The 24,327-nt window shown below is 42.6% G+C and overlaps 1 protein-coding gene across 1 annotated transcript; it reads right to left on the reverse strand.

Annotated features, from left to right (window-relative positions):
- Window positions 1-21,490: 21,490 nt before the first annotated feature.
- On the reverse strand, window positions 21,491-22,816 carry LOC139839333 (F-box/kelch-repeat protein At3g23880-like). Its single transcript, XM_071829381.1, has one exon. It carries the CDS (start codon window positions 22,814-22,816, stop codon window positions 21,491-21,493), a length of 1,326 nt encoding a protein of 441 aa, XP_071685482.1.
- Window positions 22,817-24,327: the final 1,511 nt, after the last annotated feature.

Genomic DNA, 24,327 nt, shown 5'->3' on the forward strand with positions numbered 1-24,327 from the left:
ATTTCATATGAATCAAAACTTTGCATTTCACTATATGATTATTTTACCTCAATCTTGATAGGCATAGTCCCAATCATGTCAATATCATTATATTTCTTGGGCATTGGCAAAGGAAAATGAAATTTCCCAATTTGAATGGTATCAATATTAATAATCGAATTTAGACTATATTTCTTATCAATCTTCTTGGGAAAATAAACCGTGTGCTCTTTGTCATCAACATTGAAAGTAACTTTTCCTTGGTTGCAATCAATAACAGCCCCTGCAGTGTTAAGAAAAGGTCTTCCAAGAATAATAGACATATTTTCATCTTCAGGCATTTCCAGCACAACAAAGTCAGTTAATATCATACAATTATGAGAAACTTGAACATGAACATCCTCATATATACCAACAGGAATAGTTGTAGACTTATCAGCCATTTGCAAGGATATATCGGCTGGTATTAATTTTTCTAGATCAAGTCTCTTAGAGAGAGAAAGGCATAACACTAACTCATGCTCCCAAGTCACACAAAGCAGTTATAACATAATTATTTTTGATGGAGCATGAAATAGTGGGTACACCTGGATCTCCAAGCTTCTTCGGAACCTTGACATTAAAAGAGTAATTAGAGAGCATAGTGGAGATTTCCTCATTTGGAATATTCCTTTTATTAGAGACAATATCGTCCATTCACAGAACTTGTTATAGTATTCATCTTCCTTTGATTTATGTTTCTTATCAGGAAAAAGCATTGGTTTTTGCACCCATTCTCTTTCACTACCATGTTTAGTAGCAATGAAATCTTCCTTAGTGTATTTTTTATTCTTAGTATGCTTTTCAGGTTCCTCTTCAATTTCTTCTTTATCGGGAGCATCATTTTTTATCATTACCACTTTCAGTTTCAGCATCAGAGATAGATATACTATTAGGATCTTTAGCAGGTTCAGAGGATTCTACAACAGTTTTATTTTTATTTTTATTTTTATTAGATTTAGTCCTAGCATCATTAGCTTGCTCTTTGGATGTCCTTCAGGATATAAAGGATCCTGAGTAGAAACACCACTTCTAGTTCTTATTTCATAGGCATGTTTTTCCCTAGAAGCATTAACTAGCAAATCTTTTTGCACTTTAGTGAGCTGATCAATTTGAGTTTGGACCATATGGAAATGTTTAACAAGCATTTTAACATCATTGGAGGTTCTTTCCACAATATCATGCAAAATATTGATAGCTCTAGAATTTTTCATTAGGTGATTTCCCACTCTCTTATTAAAATTATCTTTCTTAAACAATATAATTAACAAATTCATCTAAGCATTGATCAGGAGGCTTGGAGTAGGGAATATCTCTACTACAAATTTTGGAGAGAGTGTACGTCAATAGAGGAAGAACGAGGGATTAGCTTACATAATTCTTCTATAGGTGGTAGATTCTTCACATCTTCAGATTTAATACCCTTCTCCTTAAGAGATTTCTTGGCTTCCCTCATCACTTCATCATTTAATTCAATCATTCCCCTTTTATTCGGTGTTGGTGTTGGCTCCGGTATAGTCCAATCATCATAATTTTTTGCTTATTTTGGCCAATAATTCCTCAGCTTCGACAGGAGTTCTTTTCCTAAAGACACAACCAACACAACTATCCAGGTATGTCCTAGATTCAACAGTTAGTACATTATAGAATATATAGAGGATTTCATTTTTAGCTAATGGTTGTTTAGGTAGTGATCTAATTAAAGAACAAAATCTTGCCCAAGACTCAGGCAATTTCTCTCCTTCTACCTCCACAAAGTCAAAGATTTTCTGCTAAGTAGCATGTTGGGAACTAGAATGGAAATATTTCTAAAAGAAGGCATTAACCAAACCAATAGGACTATCAATAGATCCAAGAGACAAATTATCATACCAAAATTTAGCCGCTCCTTTCAGAGAGAAAGGGAAAAATTTAATAATAAAGTAAGTACGTATCTTAATATCATCAGAGAATAAATTGCTCAGAGTAGAGAGTTCATTCATATGTTTCATAACACTTTCATTTTCAGTACCACAGAAAGGTTCTTTCTCAACAATAGATATGTAAGATAAATCCAGAGAGAAATCATAATCCTTATCTCAAATATTTATGGGAGATGTGGCAAACTTAGAATCACGAGATGGTTTATATCTAACAGCTCATTTGCAAGAAGACTTTTAATAGCACTTGCATCTCTAGTAGCGTACATTCTTCAATGAAGTCATCATCAAGTTCTATATAAATTTCATCAAAATCATCTCTAGGATCACCTCTAGCTTCAGGTGAACTAACAGGTGTAATAATATTTTCAGCATTTTCAATTTGTTTAGCTCTAGAAATTTTAGTGTCTAGGAAAGGACCTAATGAACCACTCTTATCAAGCACAGTAGAAGCATCATCAAAATCATCAGGAGCATTACCAGATTCAGCAGAAGTAACAACATGTGGTGGAGTAAGAAGTTTACTCATAACAGATGGTGAATCAAGAGCAACAGAGGTGTTTAGAGTTGTACCTCTTCTTGTAGTGGATGGCAATATAGGGAACTTCGATTCAGGAGCTTTCCCCATAATAAATAAATTTCAGCGAACAATATCACCTTCAAGTGGGCTTATAAATAAAGCTATGCTCCCTGGCAACAACGCCAGAAAATAGTCTTGATGACCCACAAGTATAGGGGATCGCAACAATCTTTGAGGGAAGTAAAACCTAAATTTATTGATTCGACACAAGGGGAGCCAAAGAGTATTTATAAGTTTTAGCAGATGAGTTGTTAATTTACCTGCACCTAGAAATAGACTTGCTCGCAGTAGTTTATCAGTAGTAACAGTTTTATAGCAGTGGTAGTAGTGAAGTAACAACAGTAATGAAATAAAAACTGAAGTAGCGATGATTTCAGTAGACAGCAGGATTAAAATATTGTAGGCATAGGGATGGATGAACGGGCGCTGCATGAGTGAGATAGTTCATATAATAACAAGACGTGGGCATTGCAAGTAATAATGATAAAAGCATCCTAGTATAAAATAACCATAGGCGTGTGTTCCTATTTAGTCGTGCGTGCTCGCAATGAGAAACTTGCACGCCATCTTTTATCCTACCAGCCCGTTGCAGCGGGGCCTCAAGGGAAATTACTGGTAATTAAGGTACTCCTTTTAATAGAGTATCGGAGCAAATCCTTAACACTCCGTGAACACACGTGATCCTCACATCATAGCCATCCCCTCCGGTTATCCCAATTATTGTCACTTTGGATCCTCAGGTTCCGGATAACGATATGCGTATACAACTTCCATGTATAATCAAAAACAATAATTATCCTCATGAATTAATAACATGTTCAGATCTGAGATCATTGTACTTGCACCCAAAGTGACAAGCATTAAGCATAACAAGTTGCAACAATGTCAAAAATACTAACAACGGATACTAGACACTATGCCCATAACAATTTTATAGCTATTACATGAACAATATCATCCAATCCCTACATCCCCTACAACCTACATCGGGGAATTACTCACACATGGATGGGGGAATCATGGATGGTTGATGGAAAGGCGTCGGTGATGGCGATGGTGATGATCTCCTCCAATTCCCCGTCCCGGCAGGGTGCTGATACGTCTCAAACGTATCTATAATTTCTTATGTTCCATGCCACATTATTGATGATATCTACATGTTTTATACACATTATATGTCGTATTTATGCATTTTCCGGCACTAACCTATTAACAAGATGCCGAAGAGCCAGTTGCTATTTTCTGCTGTTTTTGGTTTCAGAAGTCCTAGTAAAGAAATATTCTCGGAATTGGACGAAATCAACGCCCAGGGGCCTATTTTTAGACGAAGCTTCCAGAAGACCGAAGAGGAAACGAAGTGGGGCCACGAGGCGACGACACGCTAGGGCGGCGCGGCCCAGGTGCTGGCCGCGCGGCCCTGTTGTGTCGCCACCTCGTGACGCCCCCTGACCTACCCTTTCGCCTACTTAAAGCCTTCGTCGCGAAACCCCCAGTACCGAGAGCCACGATACGGAAAACCTTACTGAGACGCCGCCGCCGCCAATCCCATCTCGGGGGATTCAGGAGATCGCCTCCGGCACCCTGCCGGAGAGGGGAATCATCTCCCGGAGGACTCTTCACCGCCATGATCGCCTCCGGAGTGATGAGTGAGTAGTTCACCCCTGGATTATGGGTCCATAGCAGTAGCTAGATGGTCGTCTTCTCCTTATGTGCTTCATTGTTGGATCTTGTGAGCTGCCTAACATGATCAAGATCATCTATCTGTAATGCTATATGTTGTGTTTGTCGGGATCCGATGGATAGAGAATACTATGTTATGTTAATTATCAATCTATTATCTATGTGTTGTTTATGATCTTGCATGCTCTCCGTTATTAGTAGAGGCTCTGGCCAAGTTTTTGCTCTTAACTCCAAGAGGGAGTATTTATGCTCGATAGTGGGTTCATGCCTCCATTAAATCTGGGACAGTGCCAGAAAGTTCTAAGGTTGTGGATGTGTTGTTGCCACTAGGGATAAAACATTGATGCTATGTCCAAGGATGTAGTTGTTGATTACATTACGCACCATACTTAATGCAATTGTCTGTTGTTTGCAACTTAATACCGGAAGGGGTTCGGATGATAACCTGAAGGTGGACTTTTTAGGCATAGATGCATGCTGGATAGCGGTCTATGTACTTTGTCGTAATGCCCAATTAAATCTCACTATATTTATCATATCATGTATGTGCATTGTCATGCCCTCTCTATTTGTCAATTGCCCGACTGTAATTTGTTCACCCAACATGCTATTTATCTTATGGGAGAGACACCTCTAGTGAACTGTGGACCCCGGTCCTATTCTTTACATCGCATACAATCTACTGCAATTGTTCTTTACTATTTTCTGCAAACAATCATCATCCACACTATACATCTAATCCTTTGTTACAGCAAGCCGGTGAGATTGACAACCTCACTGTTTCGTTGGGGCAAAGTACTTTGGTTGTGTTGTGCAGGTTCCACGTTGGCGCCGGAAGCCCTGGTGTTGCGCCGCACTACATCCCTCCGCCATCAACCTTCAACGTGCTTCTTGGCTCCTCCTGGTTCGATAAACCTTGGTTTCTTTCTGAGGGAAAACTTGCTACTGTCTGCATCACACCTTCCTCTTGGGGTTCCCAACGGACGTGTGTCAACTGCACGCATCAAGCTCTTTTTCTGGCGCCGTTCCCGGGGAGATCAAGACACGCTGCAAGGGGAGTCTCCACAATCCAATCTCTTTACTTTGTTTTTGTCTTGCTTTACTTTATTTACTACTTTGTTTGCTGCACTTAAACAAAACACAAAAAAATTAGTTGCTAGCTTTACTTTATTTACTGTCTTGCTCTCTATATCAAAAACACAAAAAAAAATTAGTTACTTGCATTTACTTTATTTACCTTTTTTTTATTTCATCATGTTTCCTCCTAATTACACTCTAAAAGACATACCGGTAGGACGCGGGTCTATCATTGGAAGAGATAATATAGAAGCATTTTTCACTCATGTTAGTAAAGTTGAAGATTTTGAAGATAGACACTTGGTAGAACTTGCTCCTACTTATGAAATTGCTGCCGCTTCTTTAGTTCGCATGTTGGAAACTAAATTTGTTAATCTCAATCCTATAATCCAACACATGTTTCTCACACTTGGTGATATGAAAGAAGGGGAGAAGAAAGATTTTGTCTTAGAAACCCTTCTTAAAGAATTTGGTGGTGTAGCAAGAGAGGCTAGAAAGGTCTTTATTAAATACAATATGCTAGGCGCTTATACCAATTTTGTTAGTATCCTTGAAAAGATGGACATGGAGAGAGTAAGGTACACTAATAATGTTAATGATGGTGGGGAGATTAAGACAATAGTACCCTGTAAGCTCCTGGGAATGAGCGATGCTCTAGAAACTAATTATGGTTGGCTTGTCCCTGAAAATTTGTTTGACGAGGATAGCAAACCTAAGAATAATGAAAATGGAGCCTCTGAAACTCACATAGATAAGATAAAATGCATAGTTGAGAAAACTCCCAACACCTATGTTGATACTTCAAATCTCGATAACACTTGATATACACTTTCTGCGCCTAGCTGAAAGGCGTTAAAGAAAAGCGCTTATGGGAGACAACCCATGTTTTTACTACAGTACTTTGTTTTATATTTGAGTCTTGGAAGTTGTTTACTACTGTAGCAACCTCTCCTTATCATGTTTTTGTGCCAAGTAAAGTCTCTATGGTAAAGTTGATGCTAGATTTGGATTGCTGCACAGAAACAGCATTGCTGTCTGTCACGAATTCGCGCAGAAGTCTCTGTAAAAAATAACAAAAATCTGCAAATTTACGTGCGTGATCCTCAGATATGTACGCAACTTTCATTAGTTTTGAGTTTTTCCGTTTGAGCAAGTTAAGTGCCCCTTCCAGGTTCGTCTTTACGGACTGTTCTGTTTTTGACAGATTCTGCCTTTTATTTCGCATTGCCTCTTTTGCTATGTTGGATGAATTTGTTTGATCCATTAATGTTCAGTAGCTTTGTGCAATGTCCAGAAGTATTAATAATGATTGTGTCACCTCTGAACATGTGAATTTTTGATTGTGCACTAACCCTCTAATGAGTTTGCTTGAAGTTTGGTGTGAAGGAAGTTTTCAAGGGTCAAGAGAGGAGTATGATATACTATGATCAAGAGGAGTGAAAGCTCTAAGCTTGGGGATGCCCCGGTGGTTCACCCCTGCATATTTTAAGAAGACTCAAGCGTCTAATCTTGGGGATGCCCAAGGCATCCCCTTCTTCATCGACAACATCATCAGGTTCCTCCCCTGAAACTATATTTTTATTCAGTCACATCTTATGTACTTTGCTTGGAGCGTCTGTTTGTTTTTTGTTTTTGTTTTTGTTTGAATAAAATGGATCCTAGCATTCATTGTGTGGGAGAGAGACACGCTCCGCTGTTGCATATGGACAAATATGTCCTTAGGCTTTACTCATAGTATTCATGGCGAAGGTTGAATCTTCTTCGTTAAATTGTTATATGGTTGGAATCGGGAAATGCTACATGTAGTAATTCTAAAATGTCTTGGATAATTTGATACTTGGCAATTGTTGTGCTCATGTTTAAGCTCTTGCATCATATACTTTGCACCCATTAATGAAGAAATACATAGAGCTTGCTAAAATTTGGTTTGCATATTTGGTCTCTCTAAAGTCTAGATAATTTCTAGTATTGAGTTTTGAACAACAAGGAAGACGGTGTAGAGTCTTATAATGTTTACAATATGTCTTTTATGTGAGTTTTGCTGCACCGGTTCATCCTTGTGTTTGTTTCAAATAACCTTGCTAGCCTAAACCTTGTATCGAGAGGGAATACTTCTCATGCATCAAAAATCCTTGAGCCAACCACTATGCCATTTGTGTCCACCATACCTACCTACTACATGGTATTTCTCCGCCATTCCAAAGTAAATTGCTTGAGTGCTACCTTTAAATTTCCATCATTCGCCTTTGCAATATATAGCTCATGGGACAAAATAGCCTTAAAAACTATTGTCGTATTGAATATGTACTTATGCACTTTATCTCTTATTAAGTTGCTTGTTGTGCGATAACCATGTTCCTGGGGACGCCATCAACTACTCTTTGTTGAATATCATGTGAGTTGCTATGCATGTCCGTCTTGTCTGAAGTAAGGGAGATCTACCACTTAATGGTTAGAGCATGCATATTGTTAGAGAAGAACATTGGGCCGCTAACTAAAGCCATGAATCATGGTGGAAGTTTCAGTTTTGGACATATATCCTCAATCTCATATGAGAACACTAATTGTTGCTACATGCTTATGCATTAAAGAAGAGTCCATTATCTATTGTCCATGTTGTCCCGGTATGGATGTCTAAGTTGAGAATAATCAAAAGCGAGAAATCCAAAATGCGAGCTTTCTCCTTAGACCTTTGTACAGGCGGCATGGAGGTACCCCTTTGTGACACTTGGTTAAAACATGTGTATTGCGATGATCCCGATAGTCCAAGCTAATTAGGACAAGGTGCGGGCACTATTAGTATACTATGCATGAGGCTTGCAACTTGTAAGATATAATTTACATGATACATATGCTTTATTACTACCGTTGACAAAATTGTTTCATGTTTTCAAAATAAAAGCTCTAGCACAAATATAGCAATCGATGCTTTCCTCTTTGAAGGACCTTTCTTTTACTTTTATGTTGAGTCAGTTCACCTATCTCTCTCCACCTCAAGAAGCAAACACTTGTGTGAACTGTGCATTGATTCCTACATACTTGCATATTGCACTTGTTATATTACTTTACATTGACAATATCCATGAGATATACATGTTATAAGTTGAAAGCAACCGCTGAAACTTAATCTTCTTTTGTGTTGCTTCAATACCTTTACTTTGATTTATTGCTTTATGAGTTAACTCTTATGCAAGACTTATTGATGCTTGTCTTGAAGTACTATTCATGAAAAGTCTTTGCTTTATGATTCATTTGTTTACTCATGAAATTACCATTGTTTTGATCGCTGCATTCATTACATATGCTTACAATAGTATGATCAAGGTTATGATGGCATGTCACTTAAGAAATTATCATTGTTATCGTTTACCTACTCGAGGGCGAGTAGGAACTAAGCTTGGGGATGCTTGATACGTCTCAAACGTATCTATAATTTCTTATGTTCCATATCACATTATTGATGATATCTACATGTTTTATACACATTATATGTCGTATTTATGCATTTTCCGGCACTAACCTATTAACAAGATGCCGAAGAGCCAGTTGTTGTTTTCTGCTATTTTTGGTTTCAGAAATCCTAGTAAAGAAATATTCTCGGAATTGGACGAAATCAACGCCCAGGGGCCTATTTTTAGACGAAGCTTCCAGAAGACCGAAGAGGAAACAAAGTGGGGCCACGAGGCGACGACACGCTAGGGCGGCGCGGCCCAGGTGCTGGCCGCGCGGCCCTGTTGTGTCGCCACCTCGTGATGCCCCCTGACCTACCCTTTCGCCTACTTAAAGCCTTCATCGCGAAACCCCCAGTACCGAGAGCCACGATACGGAAAACCTTACTGAGACGCCGCCGCCAATCCCATCTCGGGGGATTCAGGAGATCGCCTCCGGCACCCTGCCGGAGAGGGGAATCATCTCCCGGAGGACTCTTCACCGCCATGATCGCCTCCGGAGTGATGAGTGAGTAGTTCACCCCTGGACTATGGGTCCATAGCAGTAGCTAGATGGTCGTCTTCTCCTTATGTGCTTCATTGTTGGATCTTGTGAGCTGCCTAACATGATCAAGATCATCTATCTGTAATGCTATATGTTGTGTTTGTCGGGATCCGATGGATAGAGAATACTATGTTATGTTAATTATCAATCTATTATCTATGTGTTGTTTATGATCTTGCATGCTCTCCGTTATTAGTAGAGGCTCTGGCCAAGTTTTTGCTCTTAACTCCAAGAGGGAGTATTTATGCTCGATAGTGGGTTCATGCCTCCATTAAATCTGGGACAGTGACAGAAAGTTCTAAGGTTGTGGATGTGCTGTTGCCACTAGGGATAAAACATTGATGCTATGTCCAAGGATGTAGTTGTTGATTACATTACGCACCATACTTAATGCAATTGTCTGTTGTTTGCAACTTAATACCGGAAGGGGTTCGGATGATAACCTGAAGGTGGACTTTTTAGGCATAGATGCATGCTGGATAGCGGTCTATGTACTTTGTCGTAATGCCCAATTAAATCTCACTATATTTATCATATCATGTATGTGCATTGTCATGCCCTCTCTATTTGTCAATTGCCCGACTGTAATTTGTTCACCCAACATGCTATTTATCTTATGGGAGAGACACCTCTAGTGAACTGTGGACCCCGGTCCTATTCTTTACATCGCATACAATCTACTGCAATTGTTCTTTACTATTTTCTGCAAACAATCATCATCCACACTATACATCTAATCCTTTGTTACAGCAAGCCGGTGAGATTGACAACCTCACTGTTTCGTTGGGGCAAAGTACTTTGGTTGTGTTGTGCAGGTTCCACGTTGGCGCCGGAAGCCCTGGTGTTGCGCCGCACTACATCCCTCCGCCATCAACCTTCAACGTGCTTCTTGGCTCCTCCTGTTTCGATAAACCTTGGTTTCTTTCTGAGGGAAAACTTGCTACTGTCTGCATCACACCTTCCTCTTGGGGTTCCCAACGGACGTGTGTCAACTGCACGCATCAGGTGCCAGAATGGAGTTTCTAGTCCCCGGATTGGGGTTTCTGATGGCGGCGGAGCAGCAGAACTCTTTCTGGAAAAACGTCGAACCCCCCTCTATTTTCAATTCACGAGGCTTAATATAGTCGGGAGAAAAGGTCGAGGGGGTGTCCGAGGCGGCCAGACCACTCCTAGGCGCGACCAAGCCTATCCCGCGCCTAGGGAAGGTGTGGGCCCTCGTGGCCCCCCTCCGTCTCGTCTTCTAGCTCCGTGAGTCTTCGGGTGAAATATGGATTTTGCGATATTTTCCGGGAATTTTCCTGAAAGTTGGATTTCTGCACAAAAACGAGACACCAGAGCAATTCTGTTCGAAACAGCGTTAGTCCATGTTAGTTGCATTCAAAACACACAAATTAGAGGGCAAATAACAACAAAAGTGTTTGGGAAAGTAGATACGTTTTGGACGTATCATTCAACTATGATATTTTGAAATTATGTTTTTGTAAAAGTTAGGTGTAATTGGTATCTCTTTGATATTTATATTATCTCCTATACATTCAACCTTATAAAGTACCTAAGAACATGGAATGCGGTCAAAACAAATACCTATGTTGCACAAGTTCTGATGGCGGAGAGGCTGTAGCCAGTAGATGGAGAGCTACCGGTAAGGGAGGCGACGCCGCCGGCTAGGGAGGCATCACCGTGGCCAACGGGACACGCCGCAGAGGAGCACGGGGGCATGATATTAGCAAAAGCACACGTCCACTTGAACATTCCCAACTACATGGCCCATATTATTTCCTGAAATCCGTTAGTTCGAACATTTGTGGCCCATGTCGACCAGGACCAGGAGGCCAGAGATAAAATCGGGCCCGTCCCCTTTCCTCCACCACCACACCAAACTTTCCAGCGGAGCTGCAGAAGATGTTGTGGCGGCGATATAGACCACCTCCCTAGTTCCAATGGCTTCTGGTAGTCCGTGCACTCATGTGACAGGTTGCGGCACTTCCGTAGATGCACCTTGTTTTTCCCACAACCGCTAACACTATTGTCTATGGTAGCTTGCCGCCGCCTTCGACTTCCGCTACCACCACTGCCACAACATCGACTCTGGTGAAACTTGTTTTTCTTCACTGTATGCTCGTCGACAACTTGATTTTCTGTTGTATCTTCTAAGAGCTCTAAGCTCCCAGGGTTGGGGGCGCTCCTTGTTGATCCGCATGTCCCTACTACGAGTCCCATGTGTAGAAACGTAAGCTCCATAGAATTGGAGCGATGTGAGTGATCCGAGCGATGTCGCTACATTTTGAGCTCTGAGTCGGTTCGCCCATGGTTGTTCCGTCTTATCAGATGGCCTTCGCTTTTTTGTCATTTCCTTCATGAACCGTGAAAAGTTTTGCCTCCTCCCTGTGTGCACAAGCCCCCCTCTCAGATCGTCCTCTTCGACACCATGATACGTCTCAAACGTATCTATAATTTTTGATGCTCCATACTCGTTTTACACCAATTCATATATGTGTTTCTTACACTTCGTTGCACTTTTACATGATTTCTGGCACTAACCTATTAACAAGATGCCACAATGCCAGCTTCCTATTTTCTGCTGTTTTTGTATTTCAGAAAAGTTGTACATGAAATATTCTCGGAATTGGACGAAACAAAAGCCGAAGTCAATATTTTACCGAACCGAAGACGAAATCCAAAGGGGGGGGGTCAAAGAGGCTCCACAGGGCGGCCAGACCACCCCATGGCGCAGCCTAGCCTGGGCCCGCGCCTAGGGGTGGTGTGGCCCCCTGATGTCTACGGGTGCTTCTATTCTTGTAGACAGTGTTGGGCCTCCAAGAGCAGAGGTTTGTAGAACAGCAGCAAGTTTCCCTTAAGTGGATTACCCAAGGTTTATCGAACTCAGGGAGGAAGAGGTCAAAGATATCCCTCTCAAGCAACCCTGCAATCACGATACAAGAAGTCTCTTGTGTCCCCAACACACCTAATACACTTGTCAGATGTATAGGTGCACTAGTTCGGCGAAGAGATAGTGAAATACAAGTGGTATGAATGAATATGAGCAGTAGTAACGGCGCCAGAAAAGTGCTTGCTGGCGTGCAGTTGATGGTAGTAATATCGCAGGAAGTAAAGATGCAGTAAAATAGTAAACAAGCGATGATTGCAGTATTTGGAAACAAGGCCTAGGGATCATACTTTCACTAGTGGACACTCTCAACATTGATCACATAATAAATAAGTTCTCTTCCTTTGTGCTACATATACTCTTGTTTGATAATGAACACCATTCGTTGTGTAGGGCTACAAGAGCACCTCAATGCCGGAGTTAACAGGCTCCACAACATTCGGCATTCATATTTAAGTAACCTTTAGAGTATAATAGATCTTTGCAATTTAAACCGAGTACTAACATAGCATACACACTATCACCTTTACACTATGAAGGGGGAATAGATCACATCAATACTATCATAGTAATAATTAACTCCATAACCTACAAGAGATTATGATCATAACCTACGCCAAGTACTACACGATGCACATACTGTCACCATTACACCGTGAAGGAGGAATAGACTACTTTAATAACATCACAAGAGTAGCACATAGACTAATAGTGATACAAAGCTCATATGAATCTCAATCATGTAAGGCAGCTCATGAGATCATTGTATTGAAGTACATAGGAGAAAGATTAACCACATAGCTACCGGTACAGCCCTTAGCCTCGAGGGAGAACTACTCCCTCCTCATGGGAGACAGCAGCGTTGATGAAGATGGCGGTGGTGTTGATGGAGAAGCCTTCCGGGGGCACTTCCCCGTCCCGGCAGCGTGCCGGAACAGAGACTCCTGTCCCCCAGATCTTGGCTTCGCGATAGCGGCGGCTCTGGAAGGTTTCTCGTACCGTGGCTTTTTCGTCTCGAAGATTTAGGTCAGGGGGCTTCTTATAGGCGAAGAGGCGGAGTCGGAGGGGTTACGGAGCTGCCACACAATAGGGGGGCGCGCCTGGCTCCTTGGTCGCGCCGCCCACACGTGTGGTGGGCCTGTGGCTCTCCTCTGGCCCCTCTCGGGTGTTCTGGAAGCTTCGTGGAATTATAAGATGCTGGGCGTTGATTTCGTCCAATTCCGAGAATATTTCCTTACTAGGATTTCTGAAACCAAAAACAGCAGAAAACAGGAACTGGCACTTCGGCATCTTGTCAATAGGTTAGTTCCGGAAAACGCATAATAATGACATAAAGTGTGTATAAAACATGTAGGTATTATCATAAAACTAGCATGGAACATAAGAAATTATAGATACGTTTGGGACGTATCAAGCATCCCCAAGCTTAGTTCCTACTCGCCCTCGAGTAGGTAAACGATAACAAGGATAATTTCTGAAGTGACATGCTACCAACATAATCTTGATCATACTATTGTAAAGCATATGAGATGAATGCCGCGATTCGAAGCAATGATGAAGACAATGAGTAAACAAATGAATCATATAGCAAAGACTTTTCATGAATAATACTTTCAAGACAAGCATCAATAGGACTTGCATAAGAGTTACTCATAAAGCAATAGATTCAAAGTAAAAGGCATTGAAGCAACACAAAGGATGATTAAGTTTCAGCAATTGCTTTCAACTTGTAACATGTATATCTCATGGATAGTTGTCAACATAAAGCAATATAACAAGTGCAATAGGTAAACATGTAAGAATCAATGCACAGTTGACACAAATGTTTGCTTCTAAGATAGAAAGAATAGGTAAACTGACTCAACAATAAAGTAAAAGAAAGGCCCTTCGCAGAGGGAAGCAGGGATTAAATCATGTGCTAGAGCTTTTCAAGTTTTGAAATCATATAGAGAGCATAAAAGTAAAGTTTTGAGAGGTGTTTGTTGTTGTCAACGAATGGTAGCGGGTACTCTAACTACCTTATCAACCAGACTTTCAAGAGCGGCTCCCATGAAGGACGTTATCTCTACCAGCAAGGTAGATCATCCCTCTTCTCTTTTGTTTACACATGTATTTTAGTTTCATTATTTATGGATGACACTCCTCCCAACCTTTTGCTTACACAAGCCATGGCTAACCGAATCCTCGGGTGCCTTCCAACATTCACATACCATGAAGGAGTATCTATTTGCAAAATTAAGTTGCTTACTGATAGATCAGGGCAAAGCATGTGAAGAGAATTATTAATGCAAGTTAATTAATTGGGGCTGGGAACCCCGTTGCCAGCTCTTTTTGCAAAATTATTGGATAAGCGGATATGCCACTAGTCCATTGGTGAAAGTCTGTCAGAAGTAAATGACAAGATCGAAAGATAAAACACCACATACTTCCTCATGAGCTATAAAACATTGACACAAATAAGAGATAATAGCTTTTGAATTGTTTAAAGGTAGCACATGAAGTATTTGCTTGGAATGGCAGGAAATACCACATAGTAGGTAGATATGGTGGACACAAATGGCATAGGTTTTGGCTCAAGGTTTTGGATGCACGAGAAGAATTTCTCTCAATACAAGGCTAGGCTAGCAAGGTTGTTTGAAGCAAACTCAAGTATAAAATGGTGCAGCAAGACTCACATATGAACATATTGTAAGCATTATAAGACTTTACATCGTCTTCCTTGTTGTTCAAACACCTTAACCAGAAAATATCTAGACTCTAGAGACCAATCATGCAAACCAAATTTTAACAAGCTCTATGTAGTTCTTCATTAATAGGTGCAAAGTACATGATGCAAGAGCTTAAACATGATCTATATGAGCACAACAATTGCCAAGTATCAAATTATTCAAGACATTATACCAATTACCACATGCAGCATTTTCTGTTTCCAACCATATAACAATGAACGAAGCAGTTTCAACCTTCGCCATGAACATTAAGAGTAAAGCTAAGAACACATGTGTTCATACGCAACAGCAGAGCGTGTCTCTCTCCCACACAAGCATGAATTTATTCAGAGAAGGAAAATAACAAAACGAAAATAAAAACAAACGGACGCTCCAAGTAAAGTACATAAGATGTGACCGAGTAAAAATATAGTTTCAATAGAAGAAACCTGATAAGTTGATGAAGAAGGGGATGCCTTGGGCATCCCCAAGCTTAGATGCTTGAGTCTTCTTGAAATATGCAGGGATGAACCACGGGGGCATCCCCAAGCTTAGGCTTTTCACTCTTCTTGATCATATATCATCCTCCTCTCTTGACCCTTGAAAACTTCCTCCACACCAAACTTAAAACAAACTCATTAGAGGGTTAGTGCATAATCAAAATTTCACATGTTCAGAGGTGACACAATCATTCTTAACACTTCTGGACATTGCACAAAGCTACTGGAAGTCAATGGAACAAAGAAATCCATCCAACACAGCAAAAGAGGCAATGCGAAATAAAAGGCAGAATCTGTCAAAACAGAACAGTCCGTAAAGACGAATTTTTTAGAGGCACTGGACTTGCTCAGATGAAAATGCTCAAATTTAATGAAAGTTGCGTACATATCTGTGGATCACGCACGTAAATTGGCAGATTTTTCTGAGTTACCTACAGAGAACCCTGCCCAAATTCGTGACAGCAATAAATCTGTTTCTGCGCAGAAATCCAAATCTAGTATGAACCTTGCTATCAAAGACTTTACTTGGCACAACAATGCAATAAAATAAAGATAAGGAGAGGTTGCTACAGTAGTAACAACTTCCAAGACTCAACAAAACAGTAGCAAAATAAACACATGGATTATCTCCCAAGAAATTCTTTCTTTATAGCCATTAAGATGGGCTCAGCAATTTTAACGATGCTCGCACAAGAAATAAGAGTTGAAGTAAAAGAGAGCATCAAGAAGCAAATTAGAAACACTTTTAAGTCTAACCCACTTCCTATGAAAAGGAATCTTGTAAATAAACAAATTCATGAAGCATAATGCAACAAGCATAGAAAGATAAAACAAGTGTAACTTCAAGATTTTCAGCAAAAAGAGAGGAAACTTAATATTATTAAGATGCATATAACCATGTTTCCCTCTCTCATAATAACTTTCAGTAGTGTCATGAACAAACTCAACAATATAAGTATCACATAAAGCATTTTTATTCACATGCATAAAAGTATCATTACTCTCCACATAAGCATAATCAATTTTATTAGTTGTAGTGAGAGCAAATTCAACAAAGTAGCTATCATTATTATTCTCATCAAGTGTAGGAGGCATAGTATAATCATAATAAAATTTACTCTCCATAGTAGGCGGCACCAAAAGACCACTATCATTATAATCATCATAAATAGGAGGCAAAGTATCATCAAAGAAAATTTTCTCCTCAATGCTTGGGGGACTAAAAATATCATGCTCATCAAAACCAGCTTCCCCAAGCTTAGAATTTTCTATATCATTATCAACAATGGTGTTCAAAGCGTTCATACTAATATTACTACTAGCATGCAAATAAGGTTCCATAGGTTTTTAAATTTTCGCATTAAACCATTCATGTCTTGACTCAGGAAATAGTTTAAAAAGCTCACAGATGTTTTCCATTATGCCTTACTAGTGTTTAACAAGAAACAAAAAGATGCAATTGCAGGATCTAAAGGAAATAGCTTCGAGCACACACACAACGGCAACAGAAAAGTACTTAGTTACGTGGGACCAAAGTATGAGTGCCTTTTACCTTTCCTCCCCGGCAACGGCGCCAGAAAAGTGCTTGATGTCTACGGGTGCTTCTATTCTTGTAGACAGTGTTGGGCCTCCAAGAGCAGAGGTTTGTAGAACAGCAGCAAGTTTCCCTTAAGTGGATTACCCAAGGTTTATCGAACTCAGGGAGGAAGAGGTCAAAGATATCCCTCTCAAGCAACCCTGCAATCACGATACAAGAAGTCTCTTGTGTCCCCAACACACCTAATACACTTGTCAGATGTATAGGTGCACTAGTTCGGCGAAGAGATAGTGAAATACAAGTGGTATGAATGAATATGAGCAGTAGTAACGGCGCCAGAAAAGTGCTTGCTGGCGTGCAGTTGATGGTAGTAATATCGCAGGAAGTAAAGATGCAATAAAACAGTAAACAAGCGATGATTGCAGTATTTGGAAACAAGGCCTAGGGATCATACTTTCACTAGTGGACACTCTCAACATTGATCACATAATAAATAAGTTCTCTTCCTTTGTGCTACATATACTCTTGTTTGATAATGAACACCATTCGTTGTGTAGGGTTACAAGAGCACCTCAATGCCGGAGTTAACAAGCTCCACAACATTCGGCATTCATATTTAAGTAACCTTTAGAGTATAATAGATCTTTGCAATTTAAACCGAGTACTAACATAGCATACACACTGTCACCTTTACACTATGAAGGGGGAATAGATCACATCAATACTATCATAGTAATAATTAACTCCATAACCTACAAGAGATTATGATCATAACCTACGCCAAGTACTACACGATGCACACACTGTCACCATTACACCGTGAAGGAGGAATAGACTACTTTAATAACATCACAAGAGTAGCACATAGACTAATAGTGATACAAAGCTCATATGAATCTCAATCATGTAAGGCAGCTCATGAGATCATTGTATTGAAGTACATAGGAGAGAGATTAACCACATAGCTACCGGTACAGCCCTTAGCCTCGAGGGAGAACTACTCCCTCCTCATGGGAGACAGCAGCGTTGATGAAGATGGCGGTGGTGTTGATGGAGAAGCCTTCCGGGGGCACTTCCCCGTCCCGGCAGCGTGCCGGAACAGAGACTCCTGTCCCCCAGATCTTGGCTTCGCGATGGCGGCGGCTCTGGAAGGTTTCTCGTACCGTGGCTTTTTCGTCTCGAAGATTTAGGTCAGGGGGCTTCTTATAGGCGAAGAGGCGGAGTCGGAGGGGTTACGGAGCCGCCACACAATAGGGGGGCGCGCCTGGCTTCTTGGCCGCGCCGCCCACACGTGTGGTGGGCCTGTGGCTCTCCTCTGGCCCCTCTCGGGTGTTCTGGAAGCTTCGTGGAATTATAAGATGCTGGGCGTTGATTTCGTCCAATTCCGAGAATATTTCCTTACTAGGATTTCTGAAACCATAAACAGCAGAAAACAGGAACTGGCACTTCGGCATCTTGTCAATAGGTTAGTTCCGGAAAACGCATAATAATGACATAAAGTGTGTATAAAACATGTAGGTATTATCATAAAACTAGCATGGAACATAAAAAATTATAGATACGTTTGGGACGTATCACCCCCCAGGCACCCCACCGAACTAAATCCTCCGCCTATTTATACATATTCTCTGGAAAACCCTGGATACCCGAGCCTCCATCCACGAAAAGTTTCGTCGCGGCCGCCATTGCAGAACCCATCTTGAGGGGTTCTGAAGCTCTTCCCGGCACCCTACCGGAGGGGGAAATCATCGCCGGAGGCATCTACATCGCTATGCCCGCCTCCTAAGTGATGCGTGAGTAGTTCATTCCTGGACTATGGGTCCATAGCAGTAGCTAGATGGCTGTCTTCTCCAATTTTTTGCTTCATGTATAGATCTTGTGAGCTGCCCTACATGATCAAGATCATCCTTATGTAATCCTATATGTTGTGTTTGCTGGGATCCGATGAATATTATATACTATGTTGAGGTTGATTATATATTCATGTCATATGTTATTTGTGATCTTGCATGCTCTCCGTTGCTAGTAGATAATCTGGCCAAGTAGATGCTTGTGACTCCAAGAGGGGGTATTTATGCTCGATAGTAGGTTATGCCTTTAGTAATCTGGGAGAGTGACAGGAACTTCTAAGATTGTAGATGTGCTGTTGCTACTAGGAAGAAAACAACAATGTTTAATCCGAGGGTAATTGCATTTTTTACTTTACACACATTGTTAATATGATAATATGTTGCTTGCAACTTAATACTGAAAGGGGTTCAGACGATAATCGTAAGGTGGATTATTAGTCATAGACGCAGTTGGATTACGGTCTATGTATTATGTTGTAATGCCCAATCAAATCTCATAGTAATCATCTTGTCATGTATGGTCGATATTCTGTCATTTGCCCAGCTGTAATTTGTTCACACAACATGCTATTTATATTTATGGAGAGACACCTCTAGTGAACTGTGGACCCCGGTCCGTTTCCTTTACACTGATAAATTTATCTACTGCAATCCTGTTCTATTTACTTTCTGCAAACATCTCTTTCCACTCGATACGTCTAATCCTCTGTGTTCAGCAAACCGGTGAGACTGACAACCTCACTTCAAGTTGGGGCAAAGTAATTTGGTTGTGTTGTGTGCAGGTTCCACGTTGTTGCTGACGTCGGTAGTGCGCCCTGCCACTAGTCAGCTAGAAACACCTTCAGAAGTCGCGCCTTTCTCCTACTGGTCGATTAAACCTTGGTTTTGTACTGAGGGAAAACTTGCTGCTGTGCTCATCACACCTTCCTCTTGGGGTTTCCCAACCGCTTCCACAACAACGCTCAGCAAGATTGTATGGCGCCATCACCGGAGCACCATCACACCATGGTTCACACAAAAATGTGTCAAAAAGAGAGAGATGACTAGGGTTTGGCCCTTCCACATTGGGAACGTGCGACCGCCGGTGAGCTCTGCTCCCTCTTTGGCGTTGAAAGGAGCCCATTATCCCTACTCGAGAACTTCCGCGAGTCCATCCCACCATGAACGGTTGATGCCATCATCCTCGCCTTTGTACCCCTGGCATCGGCCTCTGCATCCTCTACGACGACGTGAACCACATCTACCGCCCCAGCCGTTTATCCCAAAATCCTTCCCGACGAAACATCCTCCACCGCCACCGCATCTCCAATCCTCCCCCGTGATCTGATCTGTCCGGTGCAGCCTCCGCATGTGGGGCGTGGGGTTGAGGTTCAGGCTGTTACAACTCGAACCTCCCCTTCAGTAGCAAGGTGATGCCATCTTCTCCATCTCCTCCCCATTTTTTAGTTGACATAAATGTATGTTTCCCCTCAAAGTTGAATTTAGCATATACCACACAAAAGGTGGTGCTCATTTTAGAAGGGACCATGTTGAGTGTCCTCCGGGGTATCGATGGCCCCAATCCTCCACTTCTCTGGCTGTTCGATTGGGATAGGACAAGCCCTTTGGTCCACCCAACATGGGGTAAATACTCCCACGCCAAAAAAGCTGAAACCGAACCACAAATCCCCCTCCCCCCGACTCACCCTTGTACACAAGTGGGCCTGGGCAATGCCTTGTAACATGCTCAAGTGGCTCTCCCCCGTTGTGGCTGCCTTGAGTATGGCTTGCACGACCGCTGATTCTTGCAACACATGCATCTCCCAGTGGACGCATCAGTTCCATCGTTGGTAGCATCATCGCCTTGCGCTCATAGAACCGTTAGCGGCGTTGAGTCCAGCTTGCAGCACCACCGCCAATGCTCGCAACACGTGCATATTCCCCTGCCAACATCAGTTCGCTCCGTGATAGCATCACTACCTCACTCTCGCAACACCACCGATGATGTTGAGTCTGGCTTGTGGCACCACCCTCTTCCCTAGCAGCATCGGAGCCCTTCGCGTGCAGCACCACCACCTCACGCTCATAGCAGCGTCGGGACTACCTCGCATTAGATCTTGCTCGTTGCACCACCGACGGCCATGATTCCAACTTGAATTAGGCGATGCCGCTTTTGCTGCATCAGCAAAACCGGCAACGCCCGCAGGAGGAGTGGTGGGGGAGGAGGAGATGCACGGTACCAACGACAAGGGAGGAGGTGTACGGCACATGCGGTATGGCGGGGAGGTGCAGGGCACCATAGTAATGTGGATTTTGTGAGAATAAAATGTAGAGGAAAAGTAGCCGAGAGAGACGAACTGGGAGAAAAACGCCTGAAGGGTTGCTTTCGTACGTGAAGGACGTGTGGCGCCTTCACAGTGAGGAGGACGCGAGCTTGCGGTCCTCTGGCTGTATAGGAGCATTTTTCTTTTAGAAATTTTACCTGCTTCGATTTATATTAGTAATTAACTCAGCTTTATTTAGATACAAATATATTAGTTAATAAATGCATCTAGATAGTACTACATTTGTATCTAAATAAAGTTAAGTCAATTAATTTGGATCGGAGAAAGTAATAAAACATTGTGATAGTACAATCTTTATGTTGTATATGAGCAGAAATACAAAAATAATGCATAACAATGATTTTTGGGTTTCCTTGATTCTTAGGTTTCCTTGGTAGATCGGACTTTCCTAAAAGCAAAGTTGAAGTAAACTAACTACTAGTGTTTCCTAAACTGCTGAAGGGAGTAGCTTTGCTGGCCGCTCCGGTGGAACATCGGAGAAAGAGCCGGCGACAACGCCTCGCCAAAGCTCACCTCGCCAGGCAGGACGCTCTCCCTGTGCATCACCAATGAAACAGACGTCGAATAACTCGACTTGGAAACGTTCGCCCACTTCGCCGTAAGCCACTCCTTTTCCACTAGGTTGAAGGTGTAGATCCGGCCGTCCTCGTTGTGGAAGAAGATCTCCTCGCCATCGTAGACGCTCTGTACTACCTTCACCTTTGAGAATGTCCGTGACAGGTCTGACTTGTCCCACGTAACCAAACTGATCCGTTCTTTGAGCTGCCAGCTCTGCGGCACGGCGTCGTAGTCGTCTAGCACCCAAACGTCCATGGCGCTGGTCGATAGCTCGAGGTCGAAGATACAGAGCTTGTCCCCGGACAGCGCGCGGAGTCGCGCAGTGGTTAGGTCGGCTCGTCCTCGTCCTCGCTGGCGTTCCGGCGCCTCCAGCGACCGGAACTTCTCACGTGTCGTGTCGAACGCGAGCACCCTCAGCGTGGATGCCGGCCCCGAGAGCACCAGCCAGTGCAAGTTGCCGTGCAGGCTGACCACGTGGCGTGCGTCGCGTGTGTTCATAAGGATTTCTTCCTCAAGGCCGAGGGGAAGCTCGCGCCAGTTCATGATGGCGTCTCCGACGCCTAGGATCCGGAAGGCCGTCGGGGCAATCGGGAGATCGCCTACGGTTTCGCTGGAGGCGTGCAGGAGCTGGAAGCGCCTCGTCGACGGATGCGCGTAGGCGCCGACGATCTCGCCGCTGCTGGTCGGGGCAGAGGCGTCGGCGCAAGCCATGGTGAGCGGGTTCCAGAGCGTGTACTGATCGAAGTGGCGGTAGCCAGGACCAGGAGGTGTGGGCTTATAAATCCGGCGCTGTATGCACACAATCCCGTCCCAGGAGCCGAGGACGGTGATGCAGGAAGGATAGTCGCACGAGGTGAACCGGAGGGTGCGCGGAGATGGAAGCGTCTTATCACGGTGCCAGCGACCGTGGAAGAAGTCGAAGGCGACGGTGGTCTCCGTACGGCCAACTTCAGCCGTCGCGACCGTGACTTTGGCCACGACGGCCGGGCGTTGGGCGTGGACGCGGTCCAAGGACGGGCGGGAGACGGCGGAGCGCCAGGCCCTGCATACGGCGCGGCAGCGAGCGACGGAGCCGGCCGGCAGGCGGACGAGGATCGACTCCAGCACGTCTTCCGGCAGATTCGATAGGTTGGGCATTGTCACCATGGTGGGCTTACGGTGGCCGACAATTACGACTAGGCACATCGTAGCTTATTCGTCTACTATTTGATTTATATTGTCACCATGGTGGGGAACGTGTCCTTGCAAGATACGACTCCGGCCGTGTAGATTGATAAATCTCTAACTTATCCCGTACAGAGAACTAGGTTTTGTGGCCGGATCCATGGCACGGCAGTGGTGTACCTAGCACATGAGGGATCAAATCTCAGTTTGATGCTTTGGTGTTTCTAAAAAGTCGAAATATCTTTTTTGTGGGAGGCGGCGTTCTCTCAGAGGTGTTATAGGTGTGAGTGTCGATGTCTCTGACGTGTCTCTCTTAAAAGAAAAAATACCCCTAGATGGAAACCATAAAATCATTTTTTCAGCATTTCATCACATATGTGTGATTTTGGTCAACCAAATGTAAATATAACAATAATATAAAAATAAATTGCAAATATTTTAAATATCATGCACAACAACAAAAAATGCAGGTTGCATCAATGGCAAATTCACAAGTCCTCCAATTTCGTAACCTCAATAATAATTGTTGGATCACGACTCTTTTCGATGTACTAACCGTGTCACGCCGCAGTATAGTTTTTCCATCTTCAGTGCATACAATATATGCTCTCAAGTATACCCGGCAACCCCTTTTTACGCTGATCGTCATCAATCTCTTTGCATATTTTTCATTGGAAGCTCTAAGATACACCCGTACCAAAGACACGGGTGATTATCTTGGCAAACCTCCGTACACAGTCGAGAGTAGTATCTTCGCTAATGGGCACCTCACAGAAAATACTTGCACACGAGTGTTTGATGGCCGAGCGCTCAGTTCCAAGGGATACACATATGTTCCACTGTTGATCCTCACTGCTTCTTCTTTCTCTATCCTTGAGCTCCTTCGCGATGTAGATCCCAATCATATTCTCAACATCTTCTCCGAAGAACCAGTCCCTAATTAATATCTAAATCGTTTGAGGACAACGAGTCTTCGAAAAAATGTGTGCTTGGGCTCAACGATTAACTCATCTATAAATCCTATGTCAAACTAGAATCTCCATAAGAACTCATCTACGATCGCCGCAACAAATTAAATTGAAAATTTTACCTCTAACTCTGCGGGGACTGATAGTCGGCGAGGCCGATGTGGTCGAATTAAGGTATCTTCCTCCAAATCAGCGGATTGGGAGGCAACTGAATCAGAGCTCCAAGCGACATCCATGGTCGCCGCGAGCTTGGTCACTTTCGCCGCGGAACAAATCTGTGAGCTAAAAAATACTTAAGAAACTCAAGAAGTTAAAAAATTGCTGCAAGAGAAAAGGGCCTTGCGGGTAAAACATAATCATATGCGACTCCATCGTGGGAGAAATTATCCTGAGTAATTACAAATAGGTTTGTATACATTATGTTCATTTCCTTAGTTTTTGTTGTAGTGATGACATGTTCTACGGTTGCATTCAATATTCCGTACTCCCTCCATACCTAGATATAAGCCGTATAATTTTTGGTACGAAAATTAAATAATGCACATTTAGCAAAAATTACACCTT

This window comes from Lolium perenne, chromosome 4, assembly GCF_019359855.2.
Source record: "Lolium perenne isolate Kyuss_39 chromosome 4, Kyuss_2.0, whole genome shotgun sequence".
Classification (NCBI taxonomy): Eukaryota; Viridiplantae; Streptophyta; class Magnoliopsida; order Poales; family Poaceae; genus Lolium; species Lolium perenne.

Bases quoted from the DNA above. Each gene is read 5' to 3' on its own strand.
- LOC139839333 (XM_071829381.1), bottom strand. From the start codon at position 22,816: ATGTGCCTAGTCGTAATTGTCGGCCACCGTAAGCCCACCATGGTGACA.